This window comes from Ptychodera flava, chromosome 6, assembly GCF_041260155.1.
Source record: "Ptychodera flava strain L36383 chromosome 6, AS_Pfla_20210202, whole genome shotgun sequence".
Classification (NCBI taxonomy): domain Eukaryota; kingdom Metazoa; phylum Hemichordata; class Enteropneusta; family Ptychoderidae; genus Ptychodera; species Ptychodera flava.
The window spans coordinates 40385055-40403060 of record NC_091933.1 but is presented as its reverse complement, the minus strand read 5'-3'; the positions used below and the strand labels follow the sequence as shown (position 1 = coordinate 40403060).

The 18006-nt window shown below is 36.4% G+C and overlaps 1 protein-coding gene across 2 annotated transcripts in view; it reads left to right on the top strand.

The window, feature by feature from the left end:
* LOC139135788 (general transcription factor 3C polypeptide 1-like) overlaps positions 1 to 16206 on the top strand; it is a 47507-nt gene extending 31301 nt beyond the window's left edge. For both annotated transcript variants that reach the window (XM_070703489.1, XM_070703488.1), the window contains 12 exons: positions 101 to 199; positions 348 to 461; positions 1660 to 1763; positions 2275 to 2437; positions 4022 to 4150; positions 4457 to 4616; positions 5061 to 5146; positions 8066 to 9123; positions 10561 to 10766; positions 11983 to 12175; positions 14353 to 14440; positions 15399 to 16206. In XM_070703489.1, the coding sequence (XP_070559590.1) occupies positions 101 to 199; positions 348 to 461; positions 1660 to 1763; positions 2275 to 2437; positions 4022 to 4150; positions 4457 to 4616; positions 5061 to 5146; positions 8066 to 9085 (1875 nt within the window). In that variant the 3' untranslated portion in view covers positions 9086 to 9123; positions 10561 to 10766; positions 11983 to 12175; positions 14353 to 14440; positions 15399 to 16206. The remainder of the gene's footprint in view (positions 1 to 100; positions 200 to 347; positions 462 to 1659; positions 1764 to 2274; positions 2438 to 4021; positions 4151 to 4456; positions 4617 to 5060; positions 5147 to 8065; positions 9124 to 10560; positions 10767 to 11982; positions 12176 to 14352; positions 14441 to 15398) is intronic.
* The last annotated feature ends 1800 nt before the right edge of the window (positions 16207 to 18006 follow it).

The following is an 18006-nucleotide window of genomic DNA, read 5'->3' as shown; positions in this document are numbered from 1 at the left end:
AGTTTGTTTATTCAGTCTATTAGCTTTTATTGCATTTGTTGACTATTTACTACAGTATAGTTGTTTTTCTATTCTGATTGTTGCATTTTGTTTTCCATAGCTGTTACTTTGTAAAGTGGCATCCACTCTTCTCAGCAAAAAGAAGAAAGAGTTTGTTCCATGGAGTGTTGTACGAGACATCCTACATGAAAGCTATGAGGTAAGATTATTTGCTTCAGCTTTTCACTTTCTGTCAATTCATTCTTTTGTGCCAGAGATAAACAATGCAGATGATCAGCTTTTGATTCAGTTACAATATTTGCAGTGCATAGTTTTTCTGATGTATTTGAATTTATTTTGTTATGTAGTGCTCCAAAGACAAAACTTCAGCAGCTGTAAATAGAAGATCAAAGTATATCCTTAACAATCCACAGACAGCTCTGAATCTCAAAATCTGCCTTGCTGAAGTTTATCAAGATAAGGTGAGAAAAGTGACTCAGAAGTTTCTTTAATGTGAAGAGAAATACTTTGGAAATAACATGTTCAGATATTTGTTATATTTTTTGGTTTTAGAACTTATTATAAGACATACTGAAAGATCAAAGCACAGAGAAAGAAATACATCGTACTTCAAATTATGTTTACCAACATGCCTGCAATGGTGTATTTTTGTCTTGAGGACAAGTCAATGTGTTAGCATGCGACACAGGGACTTTCACTGCCTGTCAACGCCTAGGACGGGTCAATGTGTTAGCATGCGACACAGGGACTTTCACTGCCTGTGAACGCCTAGGATGGGTCAATGTGTTAGCATGCGACACAGGGACTTTCACTGCCTGTCAACGCCTAGGATGGGTCAATGTGTTAGCATGCGACCAGGGACTTTCACTGCCTGTCAACGCCTAGGATGGGTCAATGTGTTAGCATGCGACACAGGGACTTTCACTGCCTGTGAACGCCTAGGATGGGTCAATGTGTTAGCATGCAACACAGGGACTTTCATTGCCTGTCAACGCCTAGGACGGGTCAACGTATTAGCAGGAAACTCTTAGAATTTGATCAGAAAAAATAAATTATGATTTAAAGTCATCAAATTAATAGGAATTCAACACCACCAAAATTTGTACTTGACTGACCGTGGTCTGACGTAAACATAATATTTGAATGAAATATTGTTCATTTACTAACTAGACGTTTGGATTGCTTAGTCATCAGGTCATCTTGACTGAAATTAGAGAAATTCCTGTTTCAGCCTGTGTTTGGAGTATAAGTGGTAAAATGTAAAATCTTTGTTCAAAAGAGATAGCGGCAGTCAAATAGAGCAGTAGAAATTAATAGTTTGTTTGGTAGAATGCAACGCTGGGACTTTCTCTGCTCTCCTACAGATACCACCACAGTCAACGAAAAGATAGAAATTTGCAATGAATATAAGTAAGAGTCTCGAATTTCATGATGTATTTTCAATTTTCAACTTGTAGGTTTAAATATTTCAGCCTTTGATTAAGTCTCTCAGTTTATTCAAATAAATCCTTTTGAACAAATATGTATGTGTAGACAGCATGAAAAGTGTCCCTCACACTTCAATGTATATGGCGACGGCATACACTCTGTCCCTCACAATGTCCAGTGTCCCTCACACACAAATAAACTCCATGTGTTATTTCAATCTTTAATTCATAGGAATTACTACTGGACATAGCTGAAATCAAAGGTGACTATGACAACCCTGAGGTATGTGCAACGGAATACAAAGACCTTGTAGAAAAGACGAGAGAAAAATTCAGGTACGGTGGGCTAAGTTATATCACAACTGTGAAAAAGATGTGGTACATTCATAGATTATGCCAGCAGAGACAATGAAATTTTATAGCAACTATTATAATGTTAGGATTCCATCATTTTTTTGTCATAACTGTGTGACATGTTACTGCAATTTAGTGTTAGGAATTAAGAAATACTAGATGACAGTGTGGGACAGAACACTTTGAAAGATATCAGAATGTGGGGCAGAGCACTTTAAAAGATATCATAGTGTGGAGCAGAGCACTTTGAAAGATTTGACAATGTGGGGCAGAGCACTTTGAAAGATATATCAGAGTGTGGGGCACAGCACTGTAAAAGATATCACAGTGTGGGGTAGAGCACTTTGAAAGATATCACAGTGAGGGGCAGAGCACTTTGAAAGATATCAGAGTGTGGGGCAGAGCACTGTAAAAGATATCAGTCACATTAGTATATTTGAACATATTGACAGTTCTTGTATGTTGTAACTGATTTTCTGTATTTATCTGACAGTTCCCTGCCTGGAGGGGCAAGCTTTGCCATACCAGATACCTTAGATGAACTCTACAAGCGCTACAAAGTTGTACCCATAGGTATTACATCAGAAGCCAGTGACGCTATATCCTTGAAAAGTAGAGATGACATCATCAAGGCTCAGTTGATGAATTTGATACAGGTCAGTGGTTTAGATATTGATTGGATTGAAACAGGGTCATTGGATCAAGCAGGCAAGATCATTGGGTCTAGTTAAGAATGGCATTAGATACTTGACCTAAAAGGTCATAGGATCTTGTCAATGATTGCATCAGATACTTGACCTAAAAGGTCATAGGATCTTGTCAATGATTGCATCAGGTTCTTGACCTAGAAAGGTCATAGGGTGTAGTCAAGAATTGCATCAGATACTTGACCTGGAAAGGTCATTGGATCTAGTCAGATACTTCTATAGTGCTTGAAATCATGTTGCTGAAACACAAATACCGAGGGAAGAGGTACATGATTTAGAGACTGAGACTTAGACGAACGTAATGAAAGTGACAGCGCTCAAAATAATCATTTGTTGATGCTACACTACTTCAGTAGCCATACATTGTAAACAGAATCCAAACTAATTTTGGAATTTCGAAGTCTGAAAAATAATACCACTCTTACTTGAATCCATATTATGTCATGAGTTTATGTTGGTAGAAGGTTTACAAATATGACCCTAGATTTAAATTTGTAATCCTAGACTTTGTGCCACACTGTTCCAAAAGTATGTAATCAGCAAAAAATTCAGCTGAATTTTCTTGATTCAGCTGAATTTTCTTGGGATTACATTAATCTGTCAAAAATTCAGCTGATTTTTCAGCTGATTTGCAACGGCTGAAAAATTCTGGTGAATATTTCTTTGTTAACAGAATTATCAGCTGGATTTTTATATATTATCTGAAAAATCAGCCGCATATCTAGTTTTTATACAAACATTTAGCTGATTTTTTAGATATTGTTTGAAAATTTCAGCCAATTTTCAAAAATTTAGCTGATTTTTTACTGAACAATGTGTCTTTCTGAAAATTTAGCTGATTTTTTACTTAACAATGTGTCCTTCTGAAAAATCAGCTGAATTTTTTTACTGAAGAAAATGTTCATCCAAAAATTCAGCTGAATTGTTTTGTGAATATGAATTTTAAAAAGTCATTTTTTGGGATGTGAAATCTCTTATTTGGGAAGTTATGGTACAATTATATTCAGTTTTATGGTAACATTAATATCTGTCGAGAAAATATGAAATTCAAACGAAATTCCAAAATTTGATCGGATATTCCAAAATTAGTTCGGATTGCATTTGTAATGATTTTTACACAATTTTTGTTTCGCATCTAAACTGCAAGTTCTATTTCTATTACCAAAAGCATGCCAAAACTCCAATCATTTAGCTTGTCAACACAGTATATATAAGTGCAGAATGCTCTTTGATTATGGTCTGGACCAGAATTCACTTGTCAACAATAATGTACAGACTAAGTTGATGCTGAATAACCTGTATCTCTACCTACTCTAGTTAATAAAACAAGAATTTATAGTTGACATAAGAAACAATAATAGTGAAAAAAAAAACCCAAAAGTTACAGCCACTGGCCCTCAAGTGTTTTAAACACATTCATTGTAACAGAGCACAGTCAACCGATGCTCATATTATTGGTTTGGTCTCTTGTTCATATTTTGCAGTATATTTTTTTTTACCATATTTCACACACCAACTTTATTTGTACTTCAGATAACACTGGCCATGGACTCAAGTGAATACAATTCTCACCAAGTTTTTAAAGTCTATGAGAAATATCCAAGTGAACAGTTAGAAGCAGCTTTCAATGAACTCCGGAACAAAGGCCTTGTCAACAGAAAGGTCAGTTACTCTACACTGTTACCAAACGTTCTATACAGTTTACTTCACAGGTGCTACTTGACATTGTTTCTAAATTATGATTGGTTGATTCAATTATTCATTGGTTTTGTCATCCAATCAGGATTGTAGTGTGTAGATTCATTAAGGTAATGCTATTTCATGACAAGGAAAATCCAAGTCAGACACCCAAGAAAAAAATGTAATTCATATAAAATTTTCAAAAGTAGTGCCTTTTGGGTATAACCTGCTTTGTGACTTCCGTATCATGCATGTGATGACAAATAAATCTCAGAATTTTTATTTCAGCGACCTGTTGAAGGTTGTAAGACCACTCGTCATGTACCGTTTGCTGCCATGTCCTACCAGTTGTCTGTGAAATACCACAGGTATTTTTTGAGTCTTACACCAGTCACTTTATTCCAAGAAACAAACAATTTCTTTCAAGAACTACTTAAAGGCTCATCAGGTGAGTTTTCAGCTTTTTTATTATCTCTTTCACATTTCACTTCTGTGTACTTTGAATGTGAGTGTTAGTTTGTAAGCCAGACACTGGATACTCTCCACTGTTGGCAAACTCTTTCCAAGTTTTCTCATCCATGGAGGATAATACACTTTCTGTAAAACCCTTTCTTTTCTTGCCTACCTACCTATCAAAAAGTTTTGAATACCCAGGAGTTACTATGTATGCATTACAATTAAGAATTCCTTTTGTCTTGTAATGATTTACATTAACCAAAAGTAATTAGGCCTGTTTCATCTTCTTATGTATTTCATTTTATTGCAAAAAATCATTGCACAAAATTTATCATGTGGTTGTCCAGTATGACTGTCATTCATAAAAGAAGAAATTCATCAGAGATTCAGTTTTTGAATGTTATCGCATGGGTTAACATGTGTTTACTTCTTGCAGACAAATCAAATCAGTGGTTGAAGTTTCCAACACAGGCCACCGGGGGCACTGTTTGCTGTATTGCAACACTTATGAGCATGAACAAGGTGAACAGACCATAATTTTAATATTTAGCTAAAGTGTCTTACATGTATGCCATAGTAGAGACTGAGTAGCGTATTACGAAAAGACAGACAGTGAAATACTTGCAAATACAGACACATTGGATTCATTTGTGCTTATTCTTGGGATATGCTCATCACTGATTACATCTCAACATCAGATTCTTGTAATTGGAAACCAATCTGTAGAAGATGCCAGTTCACAAAATGTGGTACATTATGACTTAATTAGTCCTTGCAGACAAAGTCTGTAGGCACTTATAGATTAGCTGTTTGTGTGCATGTGTGCGTCCATCCACACATATATTTCAGACATTCCCTGGCTGATTTCTTTAAAAAGTTTAATATAATGCACATCAATTTGTTTTTCAATACAATCCAATATGGCCATAAGGCGGCCATTTTGTTTCCAGTTTTTAGCTACTGTAGACTATAGTCTATAGAAGCTATTGGATGGGTATCCGTCCGGCGTCAGTCGTCAGTCTGTATGTATGTATGTATGTATGTATGTATGTATGTCCGTTTGTGAGGCGTCCGTCCACTCAAATATCTTGAGAACCGCAGACTTACTGATTTGATATTTGTTGTGTAGATTAAAAATATGATTTTGAGAAACTGGTTTTTTTTATTTTTGATATTGTTGAAAGTAGGCAAATTAATGCCAAAAAAGGTGTTTTTGGTAAAAAATCTTCTTCTCATAACCGCTGGTCAGACAGCTTTGTTATTTGGTATACAGGTCCCTAGGGATAACCCAACTTAGATTTGTTCAAATTGTGATGAAATATGCAAATGTGTATTTTTAAGGAATTTTTTTGTCATTTTTGGTCAAAATTTGTATGTAATTCTTGTACTGTATAAACCCTATCAATTCACCAAGAAAAAAATAATTAATATGATTTAAATAATTGAAAAATAATTGAATTAACTAGGAAATCATCAAAGCCAAAATAATTTTAGTGTGCAATTATCAGAAGGTTCAACTTTTATTTGACAGTTCATAGTGAAATGCTTACCATCTTGGAGGATTAAACATGTAAAGGCAACTTTCCTGAATCCCAACTTTGATATATTCTGAACCACCATTTATGTTATCTAAAAGAAATTGCTCATAATAGTTTGTCATGATAGGGTGGTCAAATAAATAGAGATAAAGAAAGTTCTAATTTCCATTTATGGTTGACTTGGTAAGGATAAAATAAGATTACTTTTTGAGGAAAAAAATAGAGTGGTCAATTAAAAGAGTGGTCAAAGTGATAGGGTTTTTATGGTAAAGCTGGGCTGTAAGATTCCTCATGTGCTATTTATAGCAATTATGCAATCTGTGTAAACAGTGCAATGAAAGTGTAACGTGATTCCTTATAATGCTTTTGATGACCTTGAACTTCTTAAGTTTCAAACATTTGTCTCTTCAGTGTGCTTTCTCTGAGTACGTACAGTCTCAACTTATTCAACAGAACTTACTTACAAGTTAATGTGAAAGTTAAAATGTGCTTGGTTAATAGGATGAAAATAATATATTAAAAGATAACCAGCTTAAGAGTCTTTATAACCTGACAGATATGCTGTTTTTTTATTACGTAAATCTTGATTTAAGCAAGCCTTTTTTACTTCAATTAGAATGTAATTAACTCTCGTTTATTTGCTATTATAGACTAATATAGTCTGATGAAATGTGCAAATCTGTATTTTTATGGAATTTTTTTCCATTTTTGGTCAGGCCATCCTGAAATGAGCTATCAAAGATATCCACCTTCTTCATCAATACATGTGTCACAAAAGGTTATTCTCTACATAACACAGCAGAGCTCTGTCAACTGTTGAGTCACTTGTTTTTTCAAAGCCGCTGGTCAGACAGCTTTAATATTTGGTTCCCCAGGATGACCTTAGTGAGATAATTTCATACAGTCAGGAAATACTTAATTTTGTATCCATGTCTATAGTAGCTTCAGGGACTTTGGCCCTATGTTTCATGGTTAAAGCCATTACTCAGATATGCCTCAACTGATTGCTTTCAAGCTTGGCATAAAAACAATACACTGTGACTCATATATACATTTGTATACATTGAATCATTTTATGGTATGATCCAATATGTTTGCCAAGTGGCCACTTTGTTCTGATTTTTACATGTCTCTAGCCATTACACAGACATGTTTTAGCTGTTTTCTTTCAAATTGGCCACAAAGACAACACGGTATGACATACTACATGTGTGTGTCTAATATTTTTAGCAATATGATTCAATATGGTAGCTAGGCAGTCATTTTGCTCTGATTTTTCCTTGTCCAAAACCAGTACTCACATCTGGACCAAATTTCTTTGCAATACAGTATTATATGGCAGCCATTTTGTTCTGACTGTTTCACACTCACTATAAATATAGCCACATCTATTACCCAACTATTACACAAAGTTAGCTAATCTAATTCCATTTGTATTATCAACATTGCACATGTCATGTACTGGTATACCAATACAAGGTTAAAGGGACGAAGTCAGCCATTTTTCATGAATTTTGTTTGATACTTCGACCCCAGTTTAAGACAAATAAAACCATTGTGAAAATGAATTAATGGTCATGACCATTAATTCATTTTCACGATGGGTCCGTTTATCGTGTCTAAAACCGGGGTCGAATGATATGCATGGTCACCCATTCATTCAGTATCTTGCAACATGCCAAACAATATAAGTAGTGTCTCGTATCAAACCAACTTCATGAAAAATGGCCGACTTTGTCCCTATAATAGTTTCTCAGCCATTTTCTGGATATGCTTTGATCAATTTCACTTCACCATGATTTCCGTCAATAGCAGGGAATATGTCATTTACAAAGACTTGTTAAATAGGATGTTCATTCATCTGAAATTAAACGCTGTTTTCAAATGTTTGTTGTCTTTTCAGCTTGCCATGGATGTAGTTGTTCCAGATCAAGTTGTTGTGGTTGACAGTGAATTATTGGAAAGCCAAGTTGTGGCTGGTGGCAAACAGTCAGCCAGCAATACTACCAGTGCAGGTGCATCTGATGACAGTGATGGTGTGGTTAGTAACAGCGACATCAGTGAACTGATCACGTTAACACGTGCCTCTGCTCGTACATCAGCAGCAAAGAGTTCCTTAAAAGCAACTTATGTGTCTTCTGCAACCAATTCAGACACTCCAGCTGCCCAATTGTCAAAAACAGCAACTGTGTCCAAGATATCCGATCCCCAGCCAAGCACATCTAAGGACTATGAACCCCCAACAAACACTTCAGATCCCCAGCCAAGCACATCTAAGGACTATGAACCACCAACAAACACTTCAGATCCCCAGCCAAGCACATCTAAGGACTATGAACCCCCAACAAACACTTCAGATCCCCAGCCAAGCACATCTAAGGACTATGAACCCCCAACAAACACTTCAGGCAGGGAAACACCCAGCAATGTGTCAAGTTTGCCAAACATAACATTTGATGTGACTCCACGCCAGGCTTCAAGGTCAAACTTACTTCTGTATCGGGGTCAGTATGCCCCTGGGATCGTCACTCAGAGAAACTTGAACCCACAAGACAATATAGTTGTCAATTCTTGTACTGTATCCACTGCCATAGCAACATCTGAATCAGACAACAAGGCTAGGATAAGGTTTGAAAAGGACCAGAGCTGTCTAGAAGATCTTCAATCATCTGGTGATGTGGGAGACATCTTACAGTTGCCAACATCAAGAAAACTTGTAGATTACTGCAAAGATACCATGGTCAAAACTGAGGCTACAACACTTGATGATGTCATCAAACAGGTTAAAGGTCACAAGGATGAGGAAGCTCTAACAGTTGCATTGAAAATTGTCTATGGGCTCATCGAGGAAAAGAAAGAGTTTGGGGTACCAGTATCTGATCTTACCATGTGGCAGCAAAATATGGCATTTCAGAAGATGTGATGGATAAATCAGTGAATGAACTGTTGAATAGTTCTTTGGTATGTACAAGTCACAGACAATATTCTGTTTTCTTTTATTACATGCCTCTATATGAGTCTAAATCAGTGCATTGATTTGAATAGGAACATCTGGGAAGTTTAGCGGGCCGGTGAATGATGTACTGACCAGTTTCCATGGTTACCTGGTCCAGCGAAGCCCTTCGACGTTTTCGACGTCAAAGGAGACAATTAACGCTAGATGTAAAATATCCATGCATGCACTCCTATTTTGACTTCGTTAAAATATGTTTGATGCTGGTTTATAATGGTAAAATTGTTTGAAAATGCCTTGCATGTAACTAAATGTTATATAGCATTAACTGTGAAGAAGCATGTCATGAAAATATTACCGGTATTGCCTGAATACATGGGTTATGTGCCCTCCCAGCAGGAGACAATTTGCCCTCCTGTCGTTGGGCAAATTGTCACCTGCTCTCGGGCACATAAACCCACGTATCCAGGCAATAATATATAATATACACGTAGAATGCAGTATTCCATATCATACCCCAATTTTTATTAGTCCCTGCAGACAAAGTCAGACAGAGGCATTTTTTGCTCACATCCATCTGTTGGTCCGTGTGTCTATCCATCTGTCCACCCATAAGCGTTAATTAGAGATGTGCAGACCAATTTCTTTCAAAGTTAGTACATAGATATAAGTGTATGTCATATGTATATGCAATAACTTGTTTCGCTGCAAGATCAAATATGGTTGCCAGGCGGCCATTTTGTTACAATTCTTTCATGTCTACATATAGCCAGAACTAAGATATCCCTTGACTGATATTTTCAAAGTTAGTACAAGGATATCAGTCTATGTTGCATGTTTTATGTATACAAATTACTTTGAATCACAATATGATTTTACACATTCATTACCATCACCACGCTATTCCAGAACCAACTTTTTTAAAACATACTGGTGCATGTTGATTTTGCTTTGTTTTGTTGCAATTTTTTACATATCTAGAGTAATAGCACAGCATTATCTGAACTGAATTATTTCAAAATTAGTGTGCGAGGACAGCAACCTACCATTATGTCATATTTTGATTTTTTTGTATGCCATACCACTGAGCATGGCCAGGTTTGTTTATGATAATGCACTGTGACATCACACATTATAATCAGTACACTGTACATAGTTTTTGACGTTCATTTGGTTACATTTGAATCCAGTTGCACCATACATCATTGCAAATGACTTGTCCATAATAGAATCTACCAACTTTTCATTTTCAGTTACACTGACTGCATAAAGTAAAAAAAAAGGAAGATAGATCTTTAATGTTGATTTCTCATCTTCAAAACCTATGATGGCAATCTCAAAACAGTTATTCCAATGATGATATTACACTTCATGATTTAGGTTAAATTAAGAAAGAACTTTGTGAAATGCACATCTCTAAGTTTTCCATTTCACCATTCTGACAGGTGACTAAGGTTGGCATAAGTATAGCCACCCTTGTGGCTAAGGAGTATGCCTCACCATGGCTGATACATTCATTGAAAATTTCCAAAGCTACCTCAGTTGGAAGTGGGAGTGATAGAACATCACATCAGAAGAAGAAGGCACGCACTGACAGTGGAGAGAGGAGAGATAAGATAGATGATAGCAAACAAGACAAACATGAGGAGGAGTAAGTGCATCTCATGTCGTTTTTTATTTCTTATTCTATCTCAAGTCCTGTCGACATTGTACCTCAATTTTCTGCCATGATTGTATAGCATCAGATCAGATATAGTTTTGAAATAATTTTGTAAATTTATTGTACTCATCGTTTATCAAGCCTGTCCCAGATGCCCCTCATGATTCTGTAACTACAGAAATGTTTGCTTCTGTTATCCATGAACCAGTTGTGATTTCTCCAGTTTTGTAGCCCCAACTTGGTTCTCCAGTTTTGTAGCCCCGACTTGGCTCAACTGTATCTGATATGTTTATGAACAATTTGTCACTTTTTCGCTGGGAATAGGACACATCCAGACTTCTGCCACCCAAGGAAACTGACTGAACTTTGACAGACTTCATGTCCCAGAGATATGCCAGTCAATCAATCTGTCTTTTTGGAATTGATGTCAAGTTAATACTCTTGCTAGTGAATCATAGAGGACACTGTGAAGGCAAACCACTTTCAATCAGATATCAGTAGATCCCAGTCATTGCTTACAAAATCTTTTTCTGTTTTTCAATGAGCAGCATGTCAGAAGATTGCACCTTATTTGTTGGCTGACTATTCATCATCAGTGAATCATTCCAAAATAGCCAATCATCATTAGTGAATCATTCCAAAATAGCCAATCATTGTCAGTGATTCATTTCAAAATAGCCAATCATCATTAGTGAATCATTTCAAAATAGCCAATCATTATCAGTGATTCATTTCAAAATAGCCAATATCAGTAGTGAATCATTCCAAAATAGCCAATCATTGTCAGTGATTCATTTCAAAATAGCCAAATATCAATAGTGAATCATTCCAAAATAGCCAATCATTGTCAGTAAATCATTCCAAAATAGCCAATCATTATCAGTGGTTCATTTCAAAATAGCCAATCATCAATAGTGAATCATTCCAAAATAGCCAACCATCATCAGTGAATCATTCCAAAATAGCCGATCATCACCAGTGAATCATCCAAAATAGCCAATCAGCTGCTCAATAGCATTAGTTTCATACTCCTTCATTTGCTTTAAATAACCAAAATCTTCCTATCAGGTATGATCTTCCGAGCTACTGCTCATAGCAGTTTTACTTAGGATGTTTCCTTTGACCTGTTGATATATGTCCTTCAGCAGAGGAGAGCAGCAATTTCACCAAGTCTAATGTACCAGTTATAATATCAAATTCCTTGCAGTTGTTTTGAACCAGTAGAATTTGTATCGCATCCATGGCTAACAGTGGAAGGCAAACCAAATCCAACTTCCCTCAGAAAAATGCTGAATGGATTGTTGCTTTACATAATGAACTCACCTGGAATCAGTCACAACAACATCCTTGACAAATACAACAGTGTGCTTCATCCAGTATCAACACAGCAACTTCTACAGGTTGGTAGTCCTTTTCTCGATGCATTCACAGTCACAACTTCTACAGGTTGGTAGTCCTGTAGTCAATGCATTCACAGTCATGACATCTACAGGTTGGTAGTCCTGTAGTCAATGCATTCACAGTCACAACTTCTACAGGTTGGTAGTCCTGTAGTCAATGCATTCACAGTCACAACATCTACAGATCGGAAGTCCTATAGTCAATGCATTCACAGTCACAACATCTGCAGATCGGAAGTCCTATAGTCAATGCATTCACAGCCACAACATCTACAGGTCGGTAGTCCTATAGTCAATGCATTCACAGTCACAACTTGTACAGGTTGGTAGTCCTTTTGTCAATGCATTCACAGTCACAACATCTACAGATCGGAAGTCCTATAGTCAATGCATTCACAGTCACAACATCTACAGGTCGGTAGTCCTATAGTCAATGCATTCACAGTCACAACATCTACAGGTCAGTAGTCCTATAGTCAATGCATTCACAGTCACAACATCTACAGGTTGGTAGTCCTTTTGTCAATTGCATTCACAGTCACAACATCTACAGGTCGGTAGTCCTATAGTCAATGCATTCACAGTCACAACTTGTACCAGTTGGTAGTCCTTTTGTCAATGCATTCACAGTCACAACATCTACAGATCGGAAGTCCTATAGTCAATGCATTCACAGTCACAACATCTACAGATCAGAAGTCCTATAGTCAATGTGTTCACAGTCACAACATCTACAGGTCAGTAGCCATATAGTCAATGCATTCACAGTCACAACATCTACAGGTCAGTAGTCCTATAGTCAATGCATTCACAGTCACAACATCTACAGGTCGGTAGTCCTATAGTCAATGCATTCACAGTCACAACACCTACAGGTCGGTAGTCCTATAGTCAATGCATTCACAGTCACAACTTGTACAGGTTGGTAGTCCTTTTGTCAATGCATTCACAGTCACAACATCTAGAGATTGGAAGTCCTATAGTCAATGCATTCGCAGTCACAACATCTACAGATCGGAAGTTCTATAGTCAATGCATTCACAGCCACAACATCTACAGGTCGGTAGTCCTATAGTCAATGCATTCACAGCCACAACATCTACAGATCTGTAGTCCTATAGTCAATGCATTCACAGTCACAACATCATTCTACAGATCGGTAGTCCTATAGTCAATGCATTCACAGTCACAACATCTACAGATCGGAAGTCCTATAGTCAATGCATTCACAGTCACAACTTCTACAGGTTGGTAGTCCTTTTGTCAATGCATTCACAGTCACAACTTCTACAGGTTGGTAGTCCTGTAGTCAATGCATTCACAGTCACAACTTCTACAGGTTGGTAGTCCTGTAGTCAATGCATTCACAGTCACAACTTCTACAGGTTGGTAGTCCTGTAGTCAATGCATTCACAGTCACAACTTCTACAGGTTGGTAGTCCTGTAGTCAATGCATTCACAGTCACAACTTCTACAGGTTGGTAGTCCTGTAGTCAATGCACGAACAGTCACAAGCTCGATAAACTTAATATTTGTTTCACTCTTGAATGTTTGTTTGTCCTTATTACTTTGATTATTAGTTGTATCCAACTTTCTGGAACTTGTTCACAAGAAAGCAAGAAAAAGAACAATGTTACTAATGAGGTGAATGATCACAGGGCATGATAAACAACCTATTCAACATTCAGCAAGTCCATGATTGTAGGTAGATCTGTGAGTTAGGATTTCATACAGGCCATGTCATTAAAGTAAATATAGAAAATAAAATTTGGGTAATATCGAGAGCAGTTTTAAAAATACAGTGTGGAAAAACATAGAAGCCATAAGAGATGGTAGTCCCAAAAAATGACTGCTATTGGAGAAATCTGTCATATTTATGAAATTTTGGTGGGAGACATTTAGTCTTGTTGGTAATGCTCACCCCTTCATATGTCAAAGATTCATAGAAAACTATAACAATAATAATAGTAAACAATGGTATACCATTACCCGTAGCATAGCTTCATCATCTGAGCTGTGTGTGGAACTCTTGCTATTATTCATCATCTGAGCTATATGTGGAAAACTTGCTTTAATTCATGTATGCAAACCAAAGGTCTCATTTTAGCAGAGTGTTCAAAGGAAAACATTGAAAGTCCTGCTCTTCAGTTTTGTCTTCTTTGTTCATTTGTCTCTAGATGTTACTGGATTTAGGATGCATCACCAAACTCACAAGGACTATGAGGAAGTGTTCACTATTCTCAGATCCATGGAAGAGTTCAGAAGGTACATATGATAAATCCTACTCTCCGGTATTTTTCACATATCAACACACAGCTCAAGTCAGCAACTCTGTTCACAGAATTACAGATACACCTCATACCTGACAGAACTTTTCTGATGAAGCAAACTGAAAACCTTCTTTTCCCATGTGTGTGTCACCAAAGCAATAGTTTTGAAGTATCGTCTCTTTATTGCACAAAAGCATACTTCAAGAAAATTTTTGGCATACATTGACTGTTGATATGAAAACAGCAGAGCATTATAGTGACTGGGATCAGATATGTGTTTGTTTCAACTACGGCACTTCACATGCTTTGATAGAAAGCATTTATGTGTGATGTTAAAAATTGAATCCCCAAAGTGTTATTTGAAGCTGGAACAGTTACCAGCGAGAGGAAAATGAAATGTACCAACGTCCATGCTTTGCAGGGTAAATATGCTCCTTGAATTTTAAAGCCTCCTGGAAAGTCCTGGAAAAATCCTTGAAAATGAAATTGAGTCCTGGAAAGTTCTGGAAAATTGATAATCAACCCACAATTTCAAAACTAACTAGATGATCAGTCGTGATATTGTAAAAATGATATGTAAAATGATATATAAGAATGATAAATTGTAAAAATGATATCTTTAAAATGGTACTTTGAATTTCAAAAGTCCTTGAAAATTGCTGAAAAGAAAATCCTTGAATTTTAAGTGACTCTAGTATATTGACCCTGGATTAGATATGGTCACTGAAGGAAAATTGTATCTCCCTGAATTTTTTTATTGCATCCCTACTGACTTGATGAAAGATGCATCGAATATATCTTAGTGGAAAAGAATATGGATTTGAACCAAACACCAACCATTCAGGTGCAACTCATATCCAGAAAGAACAAATTACTTTAATTTATCAGATATTCATAAAATTGAGTAAAAAGGTCTTCATAATCTAAAGCAATGTTTCGTCATTTGTTTTCAGAAACTGGAGGAAAGAAAATGGACTACTATGAACCAACTGTGGACTGTGTTCTCAGACTAGCAACAGCAAAACAGTGAACACATGCATGGTTCTGATGTTGGCCTTTGCTTCAAGTTATATTTTCTGTGATCTGAGCAGGCCTTCTTCCAAATGTGCTGAGATACAATCTGAGTGTGAATTTCAGACAGGGTAACTTTTGCTGAAATGTATGTCTATACTTACTGTACAGGTGTATAGAGTTCTTGTATTTAAGAATCTTGGCATCAACAAAGTGCCACCATGATCAGGTGCAGTTTCCTCCAACGTTATCATGTTGACTGATGGAAGGAACTAAACTTGGCAAGTATGCTGCATCAGTAATTCCAACATTCAGAATCTTGGGAAATTTGATAGGTGCTTCAGATTCCATGGGAAAGACTGTAAGATCTTTGGAGAAGGGTTACAAAAAACACGGGAACAATTTTGCCCTCTTGCTGCATAAACAAACAACATTCTCATATCTGGAATATGATAGGGATAATGATGATACCAAAGACTATGTATTCTCTGCAGTTTATGTGGGAAAATATCTGTCTTGTCTTATTTCCCATCCTGTCAAGCCCTAGTGGTTGATTTCATCTTCCAGATAGTAGTGGGTTCTGCCTGTCACTGCCAGTTTTCTGAAGGAATGTACTTGTGAACAGGGAATAAATTATTCACAGAAACGCTCACATCAAGTTCATATTGGTGTTACAGAGTAAAGGAGAGTAATGTAATATCATCCTTTCAACTTTTGTAAATAATTGAAATAAAGTGGAGTGCTAAGAAACTTTGTGTATCAGCTTCTGTATTGTAGACTTCGTTGCATGTGCACTTTCTTACTTGTATTATAGTTCATGTAGAACTTGAAAAAACCTTGCAGTATTATACTTTACGAAGAACTCGAAACAAAATTTGTAGTATTAAAGTTCATGAAGAACTTGAAACAGTGTGTAGCATTATAGTTCATGAAAAAGTTCATGAATTTCTTACAGTCACCCACCCATTTTTGGTGTGTTTTTTAGCGCGGAGCTTATCAAGTAGGTTGATTTTCCGTCGTCGTCCAGCGTCCGTCAACAATTGCCTTCTTCTCTGAAACCGCAAGTCCGATTGCTTTGAAACTTCATATGCAGTTCACTTGGGGTAACCTCACTTAAGTTTGTTCAAATCGTGGTGAAATTTGCATATTTGTATTTTGGGGGCATTTTTTTTACTATTTTTGGTAAAAAAATCTTCTCTGAAACCGCAAGTCCGATTGCTTTGAAATTTGATATGCAGTTTACTTAGGGTGACCTCAGATAGATTTGTTCAAATTGTTGTGAAATTTGCATATTTGTATTTTTAAGGCATTTTTTGTCATTTTTGGTAAAAAAATCTTTAAAAATCTCCTTCTTCAAAACTACTAGTCAGATAGCTTTGATATTTGGTACATATGTCCCTAGGGATGATCTATTTCAGATTTCTTCAAACTGTGCAGAAATATGCAAATTTGCATTTTTAAGGCAATTTTTGCCATTTTTGGTCAAAAAATGTGTTTCTCAAAAAGTACTGGTCTGATAGCTTTGAAATTTGGTATACAGGTTTCTATAGATGAACTAACTAATATAGATTGATTTTCTGATGAAATCTGTAATTTTGTATTTTTGGGGCAATTTTTGCCATTTTTGGTCAAAAAATGTGTATTTCCAAAACTACCCATCTGATAGCTTTGAAATTTGGTACACAGGTTCCTACAGATAAACTTAATGATATTTATTGAAATTATGATGAAATCGGCAATTTTGTATTTTTGGGGCAATTTTTTCCATTTTTGGTCAAAAAATGTTTCTCAAAAAGTATTGGTCCGATAGCTTTGAAATTTGATATGCAGGTTCCTACAAATGAACTCAATGTGATATATTGAAATTATGGTGACATCTGCAATTTTGTATTTTTGGGGCAATTTTTGCCATTTTTGGTCAAAAAATTTCTCAAAAACTGCAAGTCGATAGCTTTGATATTTGGTATACAGGTTCCAAGGGATTATTTTAATATATGATATATTGAAATTATGGTGAAATCTGCAAGTTCTATTTTTGGGGCAATTTTTGCCATTTTTGGTCAGAAAATTTCATTTAAAAAAAACTACTCGTTAGATAGCTTTGGTTGACATGTTCTCAGGGATGGTCCAATGTGATATATCCAAATTATGATGAAATTTTCAATTGTGTATTTTTGCAGCTATTTTAGCCACTTTTTTCTGGCCATTGAAATGAGCTATCAAAGATTTCCACCTTCTTCATCAACATGTGTCAAAAATAGTTATTCTCTACATAAACACAGCGGAGCTATATCGGCCGCTAGGTCGCTTGTTGTGGCATTAAATGAGATTGAAGCACTTTCCTTGTTGCTAAACCACCACCTCTCCTGACTGACAGGGGTGGTCAGCAAGAAGAGCATTCCATAATGCGCTACCTAGATTCTCATTGAATGCAATGCATCACTGCAAAGTGAAGACCGTGGTGAAGCGTCACATAGATTAACTTGTTGTCAAGGGGAGATTTATCTGTGCCCAACTGAAATGATTTGGGGAGTGCAAGTAACAGTCACA